The 17,036-nt window shown below is 45.4% G+C and overlaps 1 protein-coding gene across 1 annotated transcript in view; it reads left to right on the top strand.

Moving 5' to 3' along the window:
- Positions 1 to 2,017: 2,017 nt before the first annotated feature.
- The window catches only part of STOX1 (storkhead box 1), a 52,490-nt gene continuing 37,471 nt past the window's right edge, over positions 2,018 to 17,036 (top strand). Inside the window, exon 1 of the mRNA XM_061197591.1 lies at positions 2,018 to 2,427. Coding sequence (XP_061053574.1) covers positions 2,118 to 2,427 — 310 coding nt within the window. The 5' untranslated portion in view covers positions 2,018 to 2,117. The remainder of the gene's footprint in view (positions 2,428 to 17,036) is intronic.

Genomic DNA, 17,036 nt, shown 5'->3' with positions numbered 1-17,036 from the left:
ACAAAAGTTTCCACAGTTTAGGGCAGCTCTACCTCATAATTTCAGGCCATGAAACCTCATAGCTGGGTCTACCTGCCAGTAGCCTTGCAGCTACAGGCCTTGCTAGTAAGGGCCTGACTGTCTCTGTTTATTTCCAGTTCAAATTCTTGGGACAGAGACTCAAGCTCAAGACAACTTTTCACAGCAGACCACAGGTCCAATGAGTCAGGGTGATGGTCTCCTGCTTCCCCCTCTAGCCAGCTGTGTGGGCAAGGAGACACTGGGATCTCTGCTTCACCACCAGCAGCTTTGTCCTCATGGGCAAGCTGCCTAAACTCTCTTTTGTTTTTCTTGTGGAAGATGGGCCTCAATATTACCCCTTTCAGAGGGTTAATTTTGAGGATAAAATTAGATCATACATGTAAATCTTAGTACAGTTCTAGGCACAGAGCAAGCTGAGAGTAAATGGGAATTATCATTATCATTATTATGGAAAAGACACTGTAGTAGATGCTAGAGATACAGAGATAAAAGTCATAATTCCCCAGGAAAGTCATCTTTATCATGACGGAGAGGGGGAGCTTGGCCCTCCCTGTGTAGGCTATACAGACATAGACATTTAGTTCATTTGGGCTCTCTGCTGTATTTACCCATCCATCCATCCATCCATCTCAGAGTCAGACTTCAGATGTGAGATGGTTGTCTCAGGTTTGCATGCTTATTTGAACTGAAAATTGTGTCAGACTTATTTGTCATAGGGAACCCTGACTTGGCGGTTGTCTGACTCCATTTCTTACTGTGTGACTGGGAAATACTTCTTAATCCAACCTATCTTCGGTTACCTCATCTGTTTTAAAAAAAAAAAAGATAGAGATACTAATAGAAGCTAACACAGAGTTGTGAAATTAGGGCCCCCAGCATACAGTGTTCAATAAATGTTAGCAATGGTTATTAACATCACCTATCATTTACTCTATCATTTACTGTGATAAGTGACTCACTAGGGGCAGAGTGCAGATTATCTCGAATTATTGTAGTTGTTATTGATGCCTGGAATCAATCTGGAACGACCCCCATGTCTCATCAAGTCCCTCTACTCCCTCTTATAGTACTGATTGTACTAAGAATGTCCTTCCTCTTCTTTTCCTGAGAAGCCCTCACCCAGTGCAACAATAAGGGTTCCAGCCTTTCTGTCCCTCAGCTTCTGAATTGTACCTCATGCTCCGAGGTGCTGGCTAGAGTCTGCTGTGACAGATCACAAGTCCCTCTCCCTTCACTCCTGGGGATTCTTTTCGGAATCCCCATCCCAACCCAGGCCTGAATCCCAGGGATCTCAGCACTGCGCCTCGCCAGCCATTGGGGGTGGGACCTCTGGATCACTTTCCGTCCCTTACACTTTAACTCTGCTGGATAACCCAGGAGCGAGACCAGACCCCAGAACCTCAGAAGGTCATGAAAAAGGTCCTTAGAATTGAGTCCCAACTCCTCATTTTACAAGACAGTAAACTGAGGCCAGAGAGGGAAAGAAACTTAGGCAAACTGATTAGCAGACGGAGACTCAAACCTGGGTCTCCTGCTCCCGACCCGAGCGAGTCTGCCCCTCGTGGCCTCTCTCCCTGGGGGCGATCCCAAAGCCAGGGCGACGGCGGCCATCCTGGTCCTCCCGGCTCTGAGGAACCCTGGCCGTACCGTTCGCGCCGCAGTTGGAGGCGGCTCGGCTCCCCGGGGACTGCGGGGCTACCCCAAGGCTTGGAAAAGCCCCAGTGAGCGCCCATGGTGGGAAGAGGAGCTCCGGACTGCCGGGGAGCAGAGAAGTGAAGGGAGTCGCCCGGGGTGGGAGTCTGGGGACTGGGTGGGCAGAGACCTGGCTGGGGTGTGGAGAATGACCTGGGAACTTAGCGCCTGGAAACCCCTGTTGGGCGCCTGCGGTGGGGGGAGCGGTGGCCGTCCCAGCCTGCGAGTCCCGCCCCTCCCCCGACCTGGCGCGTACATCGGCCCCGCCCCCTGGAGTCCCGTTCTCCCGGCAGCCAGCGCCGAGCGCAGTAAGCTGATCCCTCCCGCCGGCCGCAGCCACCGGTGCAGCGCGGTTGCCGAGCCCGGCGATGCGTTAGGTTGCGGGCCCTGGCCGCCGAGGCAGCATGGCCCGGCCCGTGCAACTGGCGCCGGGTTCCTTGGCGCTCGTGCTCTGCAGGCTGGAGGCGCAGGAGGCGGCGGGGGGCGCTGAGGAGCCGGGCGGGCGTGCGGTGTTTCGCGCCTTCTGCCGCGCCAACGCACGCTGCTTCTGGAACTCGCGGCTGGCGCGCGCCGCCTCGCGGCTGGCCTTCCAGGGCTGGTTGCGGCGCGGGGTGCTGCTGGTGCACGCGCCTCCGGCCAGCCTGCAGGTGCTGCGCGACGCCTGGTGCCGTCGGGCGCTGCGCCCGCCGCGCGGCTTCCGCATCCGGGCGGTGGGTGAGTGTAGGGCCCAGAGGGGAGGGCGCTCCGCGCGAGCTGCGGGACCGAGCCCAGGCCACCGGGTTGCGTGCGCCCGAGGCTCAACGCTGAGGAGCGGGAGGTGGCGGTGGGGGCCGAGGGGTTGGGAGGACAGACTGAGTGGCTGGAGGAGGGCCGTCCTCCTCAGACTTTCCCTCTTGCTGGCACACAGGAGCTTCGGCCTCTGAGACATGCCTGGGCGCTGCCCTGAGCCGACTCCAGTGTGACTCCATTCCTCAACTCTTTCAGCCAGTGGAGTGCACAGGGTCCTGGTCGAAGGAACTTTCTACTTGCAAAAGTGATGCTCTAGGGAGAGAGGTTTGGGGTCCGGGGAGCCAGAGTTGCGGTCAGGAGACAGGGGCTCTGTCTCGGCTCCATGGGGGTTGCTTAGGAAGGGTGCACCAGGGGCTGGCCAGATTCTACCGATTGTGAACTGGCTTTTTTTAAAAATTAATTAATTAATTAATTAATTTTTGGCTGCGTTGGGTCTTCATTGCTGCGTGCAGGCTTTCTGTAGTTGTGGCGAGCGGGGCCTACTCTTCGTTGTGGTGCGCGGGCTTCTCATTGCGGTGGCTTCTCTTGTTGCGGAGCACGGGCTCTAGGCGCACAGCCTTCAGTAGTTGTGGCTCACGGGCTTAGTTCCTTAGCAGCATGTGGGATCTTCCCAGACCAGCCCGAACCCATGTCCCCTGCATTGGCAGGCAGATTCTCAACCACTGCGCCACCAGGGAAGTCCATTTGTTTGTTTGTTTCAAATTACAGACTGGGAGCGGACTACAGGCTGTGGTTTTCATGCCCTGCTGTACTGGATGCTGTGGTGGTCTTGGATCAGGGCCTAGCGGAAGGTTTGGGTTTGTTAACTGCTAGGGAAAAAGTAATAACAAATGGCGCTGTGGACACATCCCATCCCATTACCTAAATAGAGAGAATTCCTCCTTTCCAGTCTTTTCAGAGAGCCCGTTTGTTAGGAGGCAGCAGCTTTTTGCTTGTATAAAATAGCTTCTCATTTGAGAACTTAAACCACTGCACCGCTGAGTGGTCTCTGTTACCTACTAAACTCAGGTGGGTGTCAGCTCCTTGTCACAGGCTGGTTCTGTCTGCATTTAGTGGGGTTGTGAGGACCATTTGATGGTGTGCTGTTGACAAGTCACCAGTTGTTCCAGCCCAAAATTTTGACTCCTACCAAGCAACCCCTCTCTGCCTCAGTCCATAAATCATCCTAGGAGGAGGAGGAGAAGGAACAGCAAATAAAAAACATTTGTTTTAGTCCCCAGGTGTAAAGCAGCAGGGTAGCATGAGGCACCTGATGCTGTGTATCATCTAGTCAGAGATGATGTCTCCACATCCCAGGCCAGTGAGGTTAATTAAACCTTGGCTTCTCACCTCCATGCATCCAGTTCTGTGTGGTACCTCTACCCCCGACCCCCACTTTTCTTCCCTTAAGCGCAAAAAAGAGCTCAGTTGCAAAGCCACATACACACATTTCATTTCCTTTTATTTTCAGGAGTGAGTGAAGAAAATAGGTTTCTGGCGTTGACAGCGGTGAGCCAAGTAGCCAAGCCAAAATTCTTAAAGGGGAAGGGGTCTTTCAGACAGACTGGATGAAAAACTCTTTTCAGTTCTGTGTCCTCGGGTTTTTCTGGTTTGAATTAGTGGTTGCATTCTCTGGTTCCCCCACCCGCTTTCAAAGGGTGAGCATAGAGTACATTGCAGAGAGGGAGTGGATGGAGTTGGGGTCTGGATCTGAGGGTGAAATTGAGAGGGCCTGTGCTAAGCCAGAGGCAGCCGTGATGCTGCTACCTGGGGTCCAGCCAGCAGTGGTGAATGCTGGTTCCTGGGCTGGCCCTGTGTTCTGCCATCTGAAAGATGCAGTGGACAAAGTGAACGTATTAACAAGTACTTTGATTCTCCACCCACTAGGTAGTGCTGCCTCATTGCACAGTTCAGGATGTGATGGACACTGTAGTCTGTGGAGTGTGCAATACAGTGGTCTTTACACTGGGTCATCTCCCCTGATGTGGGGCTCTTGGCAGGAATGATTTTGAGGTTTTTAACAGAGTCCTGATAAGAATTTGGACATTTAGCTGTAATTTGTACAAAACCAGCTATTAGGACATTTTGAGGAGCAAAACGGGGAAAGATCTTATTTGATGCTAGTCAGTGGATGCACATGGGGAGGGAGGTTTGTTTTGAATAGAGTTGCTAATTACTACAGTAACTTGGGGGTCCTTGGGTCAGATCAAAGGAGAGGAGGCATCAATGCAGCTCTTGGGCCATCTTAAGAGTCCCAGAAGGTGGTGAAGGCAGGAGGAGCTGACTTCTCCCAAAGAACTGGAAGTTTCAGTCTGCTTGCTTTCCCAAATCTGGCATCATTGGCTTCCAGAGGCTAAAATGGGCTTCCGGGAAGGCAAGGAAGAGCAGCTGAGGACTATTGCAGGTTCTCATTCCACTCTTGCTGTTACTTTGTGGGAAAGAGCAAAATTCTAGAAAAAGACAAAATAATCAATTTGGTCAGATCAATTTGGTCTCTTTGCTATAGATTTTTTTTGTTGTTTTATTTTTTAAGGCTCACATACTCCTACATAAGAGCATTTGGGCGTAGGGAATGTTGCTTATCAGCTCAGAGAAAATGCAGGGAGGGGAGGTGGGGTGGTCATCAGCTTTATAAACCCACTGTGCTCCACGGGTCCTTCTCCTGGGCTTCTGGACCTGGGGCTCATGGAGGCCTCATAAGATATGAGGAAGGAGCGCCATGGCCAAGCAGACAGGAGCATCCTGAGCCCCAGGGACAGACCTGAATTTAAGGTCTGCAGCACTTTATGTTTTCTCCATGTTTTGTGCCTCTTCTTTCCCTCTTCACTTTCTCTACCTCAACTTTACTCTGATGAGAAAAATAGTTTCCAGGCTGACAGCATTTCCTTAAAAAGGGGACAAAGGATCTTTAGCAGGATAACCAGGAGCTAACTCTTCTTTTGTGCTCTAGTCCTCAAGTGTTTTCTGTTTCTCTTTTTTTTTTTTAAATTAGCAAATGACCTTAACAAATGAAAGGGTTGAGCTCAGGAAGTTGGAGGGAGTCCTCTGCTTCCCACGCTGAGCCACTGCAGGTGGTACAGGTGGGGGACACCTGTGTTTGTTTGGGTGACTCAGTTCTTGCTAGAGGACCACACCCACTGGGGAGTTGAAAGGTTAATGATGGCCTCCTGGGGTAAGGGAGGGATGGCTATTTGGTCAAAGTAGTTTGTTCCTCAAAATTTATAGCTGAGGTATCCCTACTCTTTTAGTTGAAAGGCCCTGTGTGGCCTTTCATCTTTTTTCATTGAAAGAAAATAAAAATAAAAATGCCTGTGGGGAGTTCCCTGGTGGCCTAGTGGTTAGGATTCTGGGCTTTCACTGCCGTGGCCTGGGTTCAGTCCCGGGTCGAGGAACGGAGATCCTGCAAGCCGTACAGCAGGGCCAAAAAAAAAAAAGAAAAAAGCCTGTGGCTTTTTCAAAATACTTGCTTCATGAATGTATTCATATGCTAGGTACTGTTCTAGTTTTTTTCTATGTTTTAATGTATCTTTCAATTAGAGTTGCATGTGTTCTCGGAGAAAACGGAGTCGGCCTGTTTATTTCATTTTCAGTTCAAGAGGGGATAGTTGAGCGGCTTCCCTGGCCATCCAGTGGTTAAGAGTCCGTGCTCTCACTGCATGGGGCACGGGTTTGATCCCTGGTCAGGGAACTAAGATCCCACATGCCACACGGTGCTGCAAAAGCAAAAACAAAAACAAGTGCCCAGGAAGAGTAGAGGCCAATCACTCTTTTATACTAGGTATAAATTTCAGAATCTATTCTGGGATCTTGTTTGGGAGAAGAACAGCCCAAGGGTACCTGGTGCCTGATGGTACAAGAATTGGGCAAACGACTTATCCTTATCTGATTTGGGGAGTGTCCAGGGGGAGTGTGTAGAGATGCTGAGGAGAGGGAATGGTCCAACTCCTATTCTTCCTTGTTTCTGAAGTCCTATCATGAATTGGCAGTAGGGCATTCTGTTGGGTTTAGTAGCTAATGGAATTTTTAAGGTGAAATTTGCATTTAGTGAAATGCACAAATCATAAGTGTAGCATTTTATGCATTTTTCAAGTAATATACATGAGTGTAACCCAAGTTTCCAGCAGGATTTAGAACATTACCATTACCCTAGAAAGTTCCCTCTTGCCCCTTCCCAGTCAGCTCTTCCCCCACCCTCAGAAGTAACCACTATTCTGATTTTTTAAACCGTAAATTAATTTTGCTTGTTCAAGAGCTTCAAATAAATGGAATCATATACTATGTACTCTTTTGTGTGAGGATTCTTTCACTCAGCTTCATGTTTCTGAGATTCATCTCTTTTTTATTACTAATTTGTTCCTTTTTATTGCTGAGTAGAATTCCATTCTATTAATATACCACCGTTTATTCATTTACCCTTAGATGAACTCCTGGGATGTTTCCAGTATGGCTGTTATGAAAAAGCTTTTATGAATATTTGTTTACACATTTTTTAAGCTTTTATTTCTTTTGGGTCCTTACTTAGGAGAGGAATTGCTGACTCACTGAGTAGGTTATGTTTAGTTTTATGACACCTTTTTCCAAAGTGGTTGTACCATTTTACACTCCTACCCATGAAATGAGACATTTTGGTTGCTCCACATCTTTGTCAACACTTGATGTTGTCAGTCTTTCTAATTTTGGCTATTCCGGGGGTATGTAGTGGTATCTTGTAGTTTTAATTTGCACGCCCCAAAGATTTTCTCCTGTGTTTTCTTCTAGAAGTTTTATAGTTTTATGGTTTTACATCTAGGTCTATGATCCATTCGAGTTAGTTGTGTGAATGGTATCAATTGTAGTTTGAAGTTTTGGGGGTTTTTTTTGTCATATGGGTGTCCAATTGTTCATGACAATTTGTTGAAAAGACTAGCCTTTCCCATTGAATTCCCTTTGTAATTTTGTTGAAAATCAATTTACTATATATGTGAGGATCTATTTCCATTCATCTTGAGTCTATCCTTTCACCCAATACCATACTTACTGTACTTTTTAGTAAGACTTGAAATCAGATATTGTGAGTCCTCCAACTTTGTTCTTCCTCAAAATTGTTTTGGCTACTCTAGGTTCTTTGTTTTTCCACATAAATTTTGGAATCAGCTTGTCAATTTCTAAAAAAAAAAAAAAAAATACAGCTGAGATTTTAATTGGGATTGTATTGAAACAATAGATCAATTTGAAGTTAGATGAGAAATTCATCCTGGTTTTCCCCAAACTGCCCTGGTTTTAGAAATGATATTCTTCCATCTTGGGAACCCCCTCAATCCCAGGCAGACTGGGATGATTGGTCACCCTTATTTGGGGAGAATTGACATCTTAACAATTCATGAACATGGTATAACTCTGCTTGAGTGTTCTTAATTTCTCTTGGCAATGGTTTGTACTTCTAAGTGTACAGGTCTTGAATATATATATATATTATTTATTTATTTATTTGTTTGTTTGTTTGTTTATTTATGGCTGCGTTGGGTCTCCTTTGCTGCATGCGGGCTTTCTCTAGTTGCGGCGAGCGGGGGCTACTCTTAATTGCGGTGCACAGTCTTCTCATTGCAGTGGCTTCTCTTGTTGCGGAGCACGGGCTCTAGGCACACGGGCTTCAGTAGTTGTGGCACGTGGGCTCAGTAGTTGTGGCACACGGACTTAGTTGCTCCATGGCATGTGGGATCTTCCCGGACCAGGGCTTGAACCCATGTCGCCTGCACTGGCAGGAGGATTCTTAACCACTGCGCCACCAGAGAAGTCCCTTGAATATATTTTTAAATTTATGTTCCTAAGAATATTTTTGTATGCTATTATATATAGAATTACTTTAAAATAAACTTTTTATTTTGGAATTATTCTATTCTGTTCTATTCTATTCTATGCCACAAGGCATGTGGGATCTTAGTTTCCTGACCAGGGATCCAACCTGTGCCCCCTACACTGGGAGCGCAGAGTCTTAACCACTGGACCGTGAGAGAAGTCCCTGGAATAATTTTATATTTACAGAAAAATTGCAAAGATAGTACAGAGTTTTATATTCATCACCCAGTTTCCCATAATGTTTTTTACCTTACCTTTTAATTCACATATAAAATTAACCATTTTAAGGTATACAATTCATTGGGTTTTAGTATATTCAGAATTTTGTGCAATCATCCCCATTATCTAATTCCAGAACATTTTCATTACCCCCAAAAGAAACACTGTACCCACTAGCAATTTCTCCCCATTCTCCCCTCCCCTGAGCCCCTGCCAACCACGAATCTACCTTCTGTCTTTATGAGTTTGCCTATTCTGGACATTTCATGTAAATGGAGTCACATGTAAATGTGGTCTTTTGTATCTGGTATATTTCACTTAGCATAATGTTTTCAAGGTTCATTTATGTTGTATCATATGTACTTCATGCATTTTTATGGCTGAATAATATTCCATTGTATGGATATAGCACGTTTTGCTTATCTGTTCATCAGTGGATGGTTATTTGGGTTGGTTCCACTTTTTGGCCACTATGAATAATGCTGCTATGAACATATGCTGCAAGTCTGTGTGTGGACATATATTTTTATTCTTGGGTAGATCCCATTTGGTTATTTTTTAATAATTTGTTTCTCTGATGAGATTTCCAATTTGTTCATTACAAGTATGTTTTCTTTTTAAAATCTTTCAGCATAGTTATACCAGCTTCTATAAAAATCCTTGTCATTCTAACATCTCAGTCATCTCAGGGTCAGTCTCATTGGTTGCCTTTTCTTTTGAATGGGTCGCATTTTCCTGTTTCTGTGTTGTTTGGTACTGTGGATTGTATCTCTGACATTATGAGTGATGTGTTGTAGAGACTCTGGATTGTTAATGTTCCTCTGTAGAGTTTGATTTTTTTGTTTATCAAGCAATTAATGTGGCTGGGCTCAAATCTCTGAACTCTATTTCCCCTGTAGTAAATGGCAGCTAAAATCTCTTAAAGTAGGCTGGTTGTGCCCTCTGCATGCATAGTTCATAGTTCAGCCATAGAGTCAGACTGAGTTTATATGCAGACTTTGGGGTTCCACCTCCTTGGCTCAGTCCTTCCCAGCATCACTTTCTTGCTGTTGTAGCTGCTCCAAAGTGGCCTTAGATTCTTTAAGCCAGTAAGACTGGCTTTTGGGTTTCTACCAAAGTTTTAGCCTCCTGGCCTGACTCCTAATGGACCCTGCCTTTAGGTGAAGAGCTATAAAAAGAAATGGGAAACTTATCCATTGCCATTTCCTTCCAAGAGGACCACCCCTCCAGTTTCTACCTGATTTTGTTTGCTTTTCAGTACCTTCAGGTAAAAGCTTTTATATTTTGTCCAAAGGTTATGGTTGTTATTTTCAAGAGGGTTGGTCTAGTAGCATCTTGTCCACTGTTATTAGAAACAAAACCTCATTAATGAATGTTTTTAGGTCCTGTCTTTTCCTCTTTTAAAATGTCACGACCATGGGACTTCCCTGTTGGTGCAGTGGTTAAGAATCTGCCTGCCAATGCAGGGGACACGGGTTCAATCCCTGGTCCGGGAAGATCCCACATGCTGCGGAGCAGCTAAGCCCATGCACCACCACTACTGAGCCTGTGCTCTAGAGCCCGCGAGCCACAACTACTGAGCCCGCATGCCACAACTACTGAAGCCCGCGCGCCTAGAGCCCGTGCTCCGCAACAAGAGAAGCCACCGCAATGAGAAGCCCGTGCACCATAACGAAGAGTAGCCCCTGCTCGCTGCAACTAGAGAAAACCTGTGCACAGCAGTGAAGACCCAATGCAGCCAAAAATAAATAATAAAAAATAATTAAAAAAAAAATGTCATGACTATAAAGAAACTAATGGTCATGACAAGATCATTTAGCCAGTCACTAAAACAAATGCCTCCATCTGTTCCTTCTCCCAGACAGACCTTGGTATTTTTCCAAGTCTTTTCTAGCTTGATTATCCCTTTTCTCCTGTTTGGTGGTAAGTGGAATAACTCTGCCCATTTTGCAGACAGGAAATGGAATCAAAGCTGTGATATGGGTGGTGTTGCCTGGGTTTCTTATCTTCCTCTCTGTTCACCACCAGTTCTCCCAGGGTTCCTGTGGAAGCTCTGGTATTTTTCACCAGCCAGAGCTACAGCACTCACTCTCCCCCTGAGGCTATCAGATTCCCACCAGGCCTTTGGTCTACCCCAAGGTCTGGGAAATGGCAGAAACAGCTGCTCTGACCATGCCCCTGCTCTCACCTCCCTCCTTCCTACCCAGGATCTTTCCAGCCATGTTTTTCTGGCTTTGTTCTGCCAGATGTTGCCTTTTACCTTATTCTGCACAGGGGCAGCTGAAGGATTCAGTCTAAAAGAGCCAAAGGGCTCACAACAGGGTGTCTTGCAGGCATATTCTTGTTATCAAGCTGGATGATCTGTATGTAGCATCTGGGTAGTTAATGAGTGTCCTTGGCTTCATGTTTTGATTTGGCAGCTGGTGCGTGAGAGACGCACCTCTAGTTGCTGCCATGTAGCGTCGAGGTCCAGTGGGATGAAAAGCGCCATCAACCTGAAAATCAGCTTGGCGTCCTCTTTCCTCTCCCTCATCCCCAGCCAGTAGGTCATCAAGTTCTACGAGGCTTAACTCCTCAGTTTTCCTGTTTCTCTCAAACCCACCCCTTTCTCTCCATTTCCACTGCTAGCCCTTTGTCCAACCAAGATCTCACCATTTCCTACCTGAATTATGGCTCCAGCTTCCTCCCTCTGTGTGGTGCCACCTCCTGTCTTGCCCTGTATACTCCAGTTCATTCGCCATCCTACAGGCAGACAGACTCACATCATCTAAAATGCAGATCTGATTCTGCTCTTCATCTGCTCGAATCCCTTCTGCTTCTCCCCTTATCTTCTCAGGAAAAGTCCAGAGCCCTTAACATGCACTGCAGGGCTCTCTAATCCAGGTCCAGCTTGAGCTTCCCCTTTATCCCCACCTTCTGAGATGTGCCTGTCTTCCTATATCAGTTAGGGATCAATCAGAGAAACAGAACCAGTGTGAGGTATATATTGAGAGATTTATTACAAGGAATTGGCTTTGCATGATTGTGAGGGCTGGCAAGGCAAGTCCCAAATCTGTAGGTCTGGCCATCAGGAGGGGCAGGCTGGAACTCACAGGCACAAGCCAAGGCCGCTGGGCATGTGTGGAGTTTCTTCTTTTGGGGAGCCTCAGTTCTGCTCTTAAGCCCTTTCAACTGATGGAAGCCTAGATTATGTAGGATAATCTCTCTTATTTAAGTTAATTGATTATAGCCTTTAATCACATCTATAAAATAGCTTTACAGCAAAGCCTGGGTTAGCATTTGATTGAATAACGGGAGCTGTAGCTTAGCCAGGCTGACATATAAGACTGACCCATCACACTTCCCTTCAGCCAGACCTGGGTGCTGTGTTCTGAACAAACTGGGCTCTCATAGAGGCTGTCTTTGCATGCTGTTCCCTTTACTGGGTGCCTGAGATGGGTGCTCTTTGGTTTCTCCCATGTCTGCCATGAGTAGAGTCTCCAGCACCGGGTATATTTACAGGTCTGTTGCTCTCCAAGGAAAAGCAAACTATTGAGTCATCCTTGAGTTTCAGACACTTCCATTCTTACCTCTGCTGCTGACTGAGGGATGAATGTCCCAGAAAGTTTGGTGGTCAGCTCCAGACTGTTTGTTTTAAAACATGGTCATCTTCCTTCTTTCATTGTACCATGCATTGAGCCTCTTAAATACCCCTGTGGATCTCACATGAATGACTACTGAAGAACACCAGCACAAAATTATCTTCAATTGCAGACAGCAAAACTGAGACTTGAAGAGTCACTGAAAGCTGTAGTTTCAAGTTGCCTGATCACCCAAAGCCACTTTGGTTAGTAGAGAAAACTCAGGTTCAAATTCCTGCCCTGCCACTTACTAGCTCTGTGACCTTGAGCTAAATACTTACCCCTCTCAGCTCTATTGTCTTCATGGGTACAAATGAGGATCTAATAGCTGCTTTGAAGGTTATTTTGAAGATAAGGTACCTGAGGCATTCAGCCTGTGCCTTGTCCAGAGTCAAAGTCAGGAAAGCAGCAAACACACGGGACTCTTTAGCACGGGAAGAAAATGTGTGTCTGGATTCTCATTCTCTCGATAGCCTATCTCCGCTGGGACCTGTGCTGATTATTGCTGGTCTGGCACATGTTTATGTTCAAGATCTCTGTCTGTCCTTTTGTCGTGTGCTTCCTGTCCTTTGTAAGACCCTTGGTGCCGGTCAGGTCCACAGCCCTTTGAGCCTTACCTCAGATCCAAAGGGTGCCTGGTGCTGTAGAGAGAGCCCTGAACTGGGATTCCGATGCCTGAGTTTGGAACTAACCCTACTGCTAAGTTGCAGGGAGCCTTCAGGTCAGTCACCTCATTTCTCTGGGCCGCTGGGTCTTCAGCTGTGGACAGTCCACTGCTCACTTTGGCTTTGTTGGCTGGCTCAGGTTTCCCAACCCCTGGCTTGGCACTAACCTGTGGCTAGATCAGCCTGCCAGTCACCTGTGTCAGGAGGCCCAGGGAAGAACAGGCAAAAGCTCACATTGAAGTTGCTTAAGATATTTTCCACAATCAGGGAAGTTGCACCTTCCCCTTATTCCTTCCCAGACATCTTGATTCTTTTTTTTTTTTTTTTTTTTTTTTTTTTTTGATTCTTTAATAGCATCCCGCTTTGCGAAGCGTCTGAAGTCGCGAGGCTGTTGGAGCGCTCCATGCTGGGCCTCCGTGCTCGCACAGTCATTTGTTAGGTATGCGTTGAGACTTTACTGTGTGCCTGGCCCTGTACACACACGATTCAGAGGGACAAAAGGCTCATGCCCTGACCTCAAGGAGCTCATAGTCTAGGGGTCAGATGGACAAGTAAGTGATACAGAATCATATGGAGCAATAGAAGGACAGCTGGCCAAGAGTCCCATGCGTGTGTGCACGCGTGCATGTGTTTCCAGGAGAAAGTGATGCCTGAACTAAGATGGAAAGAATAAGTAGATGTTAGCTTGATGAGAAGCACATTTTAAGAAGAGGTGGGGAGAGGGCATGTGTCCCTGGGCAGGGCCCACGTGAGGAACCACAAGCAGCCGAGCACAGCCAGAGCATGGAATGGGAGGTAGGCAGTGGCATGAAGGGCCAGGAGAGGGGCTGGCCTGTGACAGGCCTTGACTGCTATACTGAGGAATAGGAATGCGGATTTAAGCCTGAGGCCACTGAAGAGTATCAAGCAGTAGAGTACATGTATGTGTGTGTGATTACTTTCATAATCCTATTTAACATGATACAACGTAGATGTTTCCCAGCCTTATGTGTGTATTATCTTCCATAGAGATTGTTGCCTGCACTGGCGGTGCCTTTGAAGGGGTTACATAACCCCTGTGGTCCACTGCAGTTTATGCCGTTGGTGCTCGTTAAGTGGTTACTCTGTCATCTGAGTAAGGCCGTAGAAAGAGCCCAAAGGCCATGCAGGACACCCAAGATCTAACCCTCTGTCACTAATCTGATGAATAACCAGCTTCTCATCCAGTCCTCTTGGGGCCTCGGTTGCCTTGTCTGTTGGCAAGCCTTCTACCTGCCCTTTCTACTTCACAGCATTGGCATCAGGCTCAAATGAGATACTATCGTGAAAACACTTTGTAAAGTACAAAGTACAAGCACCAAGCTATGTTTCCATTTATTTCTTATCTTTCATCAATGTTTTCAGTGTACAAGTCTCTCACATCCTTAGTTAAATTTATTCCTAAGAATTTTATTCTTTTGGTACTATTGCAAATGGAATTTTTTTCTTAATTTCCTTCTCAGAGAGTTCCCTGTTAGTAAATAGAAAGGCAACTAATTTTTGCATGTCGATTTTATGTCCTGCAAATTTACTGAATTTGTTGATTCATTTTAACAGTTTTTTTTGTGGGGTTTTTAGGGTTTTCTTCATATTTGATCATGTCATCTGCAAATAGATAATTTTACTTCTTCCTTTCCAATTTGGCTGACTTTTATTTCTTTTTCTTGCCTAATTGCTCTGGCTAGGAGTTCCAGGACTATGTTGAATAGAAGTGGTGAGAGTGGGCATCCTTGTCTTGTTTCTGATCTTAGGGGAAAAGCTTTCATTTTTTTCCCATTGATTATGATATGAGCTGTGGGCTTTTCTTGTATGGCCTTTATTATGTTAATTTAATTAAGGTTAATTTAAGGTAATGTTCATGGAATGGAGGACTTAATCTTTTTTAAATGTCCATGCCACCCAAATCTGATCTACAGATTCAGTGCGTTCCATCATTCCCTGTCATTCAGGCCTCAGTGACAACCCTGAATAGCCAAGACAATCTTGAGAAAGAAGAACAAACTGGAGGTATCACACTCCCCAATTTCAAACTATATTACAAAGTTACAGTAATCAAAATGGTATAGTACCGGCACAAAAACAGACACATAGATCAATGGAGCAGAATAGAGAGCCCAGAAATACACTTAGATGATCATTTAATCTATGACAAAGGAGGCAAGACTATACAATGGGGATAAGACAGTCTCTTCAATAAATGGTGTTGAGAAAACTGGACAGCTACAGGCACGAGAATCAAACTAGACTACTTTCTCACACTATTTACAAAAATAAACTCTAGGGATTTCCCTGGTGGTCCAGTGGTTAAGACTCTGTGCTTTCACTGCAGGGGGCACAGGTTTGATCCCTGGTCAAGGAACTAAGCTCCCACATGACGTGTGGTACAGCTAAAAAAAAAAAAAAAAGAAAGAAAGAAAAAGAAATGACAAAAATAAACTCAAAATGGGTTAAAGACTTAAATGTAAGACCTGAAACCATAAAACTCCTAGAAGAAAACATAGGCAGTACACTCTTTGATATCAGTCAAAGAGCATTATTGTTTTGAATATGTCTCCTTAGGCAAGGGAAACAAACTACATCAAACTACTAAGCTTTTGCACAGCAAAGGAAACTATCAACAAAATAAAGCGGCAGCCTACTGAATGGGAGAATATACTTGCAAATGATATATCTGATGAGGGGTAATATCCAAAATATACAAAGAACTCATACAACTCAACATCAAAAAAAAACAACTCAATTAAAAGATGGACAGAGGACCTGAAAAGACATTTTTCCAAAGAAGACATACAGATGGCCAACAGACACATTCAAAGATGTTCAACGTCACTAATCATCAGGGAAATGCAACCAAAACCACAGTGAGATATCACCTCACACCTGTCAGAATGGCTATTATCAAAAAGACAACAATGGGAATTCCCTGGCAGTCTGGTGGTTGGGACTCAGTGCTTTCACTGCTGGGGCCCGGGTTCGATCTCTGGTTGGGGAACTAAGATCCCACATGCCACGCGGTGCGGCCAAATTTAAAAAAAAAAAAAAAGACAACAAAAAACAAGTGTTGACGAGGATATGGAGAAAAGGGAACCTTGCGCACTGTTGGTGAGAACGTAAATTGATACAGCTACTATGAAAAACAATAGGGAGGTTCCTCAAAAAATTAAAAACAGAACAGCCATACCCTCCAGCAATTCCACTTCTGGGTATTTATTCGAAGAAAACAAAAGCACTAATTTAAAAAACACTAATGTTCATTGCAGCAGCATTTACAATAGCCAAGATATGGAAGCAAACTAAGTGTCCATTAATAAATGAATAAATGAATGAATAAAGAAGATGTATATATATATATATATATATACACACACACACACACACACACACACATATATACACAATGGAATTTTACTCAGCCATAAAAAAGAATGAAATCTTGCCATTTGTGACAACATGGGTGGACCTAGGAGATATTATGCTAAGTGAAATAAGTCAGACAGAGAAAGACAAATACTGTATGATTTCACTTACATGTGGAATCTAAAAAACAAAAAAATTGGGAATTCCCTGGCGGTCCAGTGGTTAGTACTCTGTGCTTTCACTGCCGAGGGCACGAGTTCAATCCCTGGTCGGGGAACTAACATCCCACAAACTGTGCTGCATGGCAAAACAAAACAAAACAAAACAAAAAATTAACAAGCGTCACAAAACAGAAGTAGGCTCATAGATACAGAAAACAAACAGATTGTTGCCAGAGGGCAGGGGGTTTGAGGGAATGAATGAAATAAGTGAGGGAGATTGAGGTACAAATTTCCAGTTACAAAATAAATGAGTCACAGGGATGAAATGTACAGCATGAGGAACATAGTCAATAATATTGTAATAACTTTTTTTTTTTAAAGGGAACTTTATTATTTATTTATTTATGGCTGTGTTGGGTCTTCGTTGCTACACGGGCTTTCTTTAGTTGCAGCGAGCAGGGGCTACTCTTCATTGCGGTGCGTGGGATTCTCATTGCCGTGGATTCTCCTGTTGCGGAGCACGGGCTCTAGGCACACAGGCTTCAGTAGTTGTGGCACGAGGAGGGCTCAGTAGTTGTGGCTCGCGGGCTGTACAGCGCAGGCTCAGTAGTTGTGGCACACGGGCTTAGTTGCTCTGTGGCATGTGGGATTTTCCCGGATGAGGGCTCGAACCCGTGTCC

Source organism: Eubalaena glacialis, chromosome 1 (genome assembly GCF_028564815.1).
Source record: "Eubalaena glacialis isolate mEubGla1 chromosome 1, mEubGla1.1.hap2.+ XY, whole genome shotgun sequence".
Lineage (NCBI taxonomy): Eukaryota > Metazoa > Chordata > Mammalia > Artiodactyla > Balaenidae > Eubalaena > Eubalaena glacialis.
This window is presented reverse-complemented; position numbering and strand designations above follow the sequence as displayed.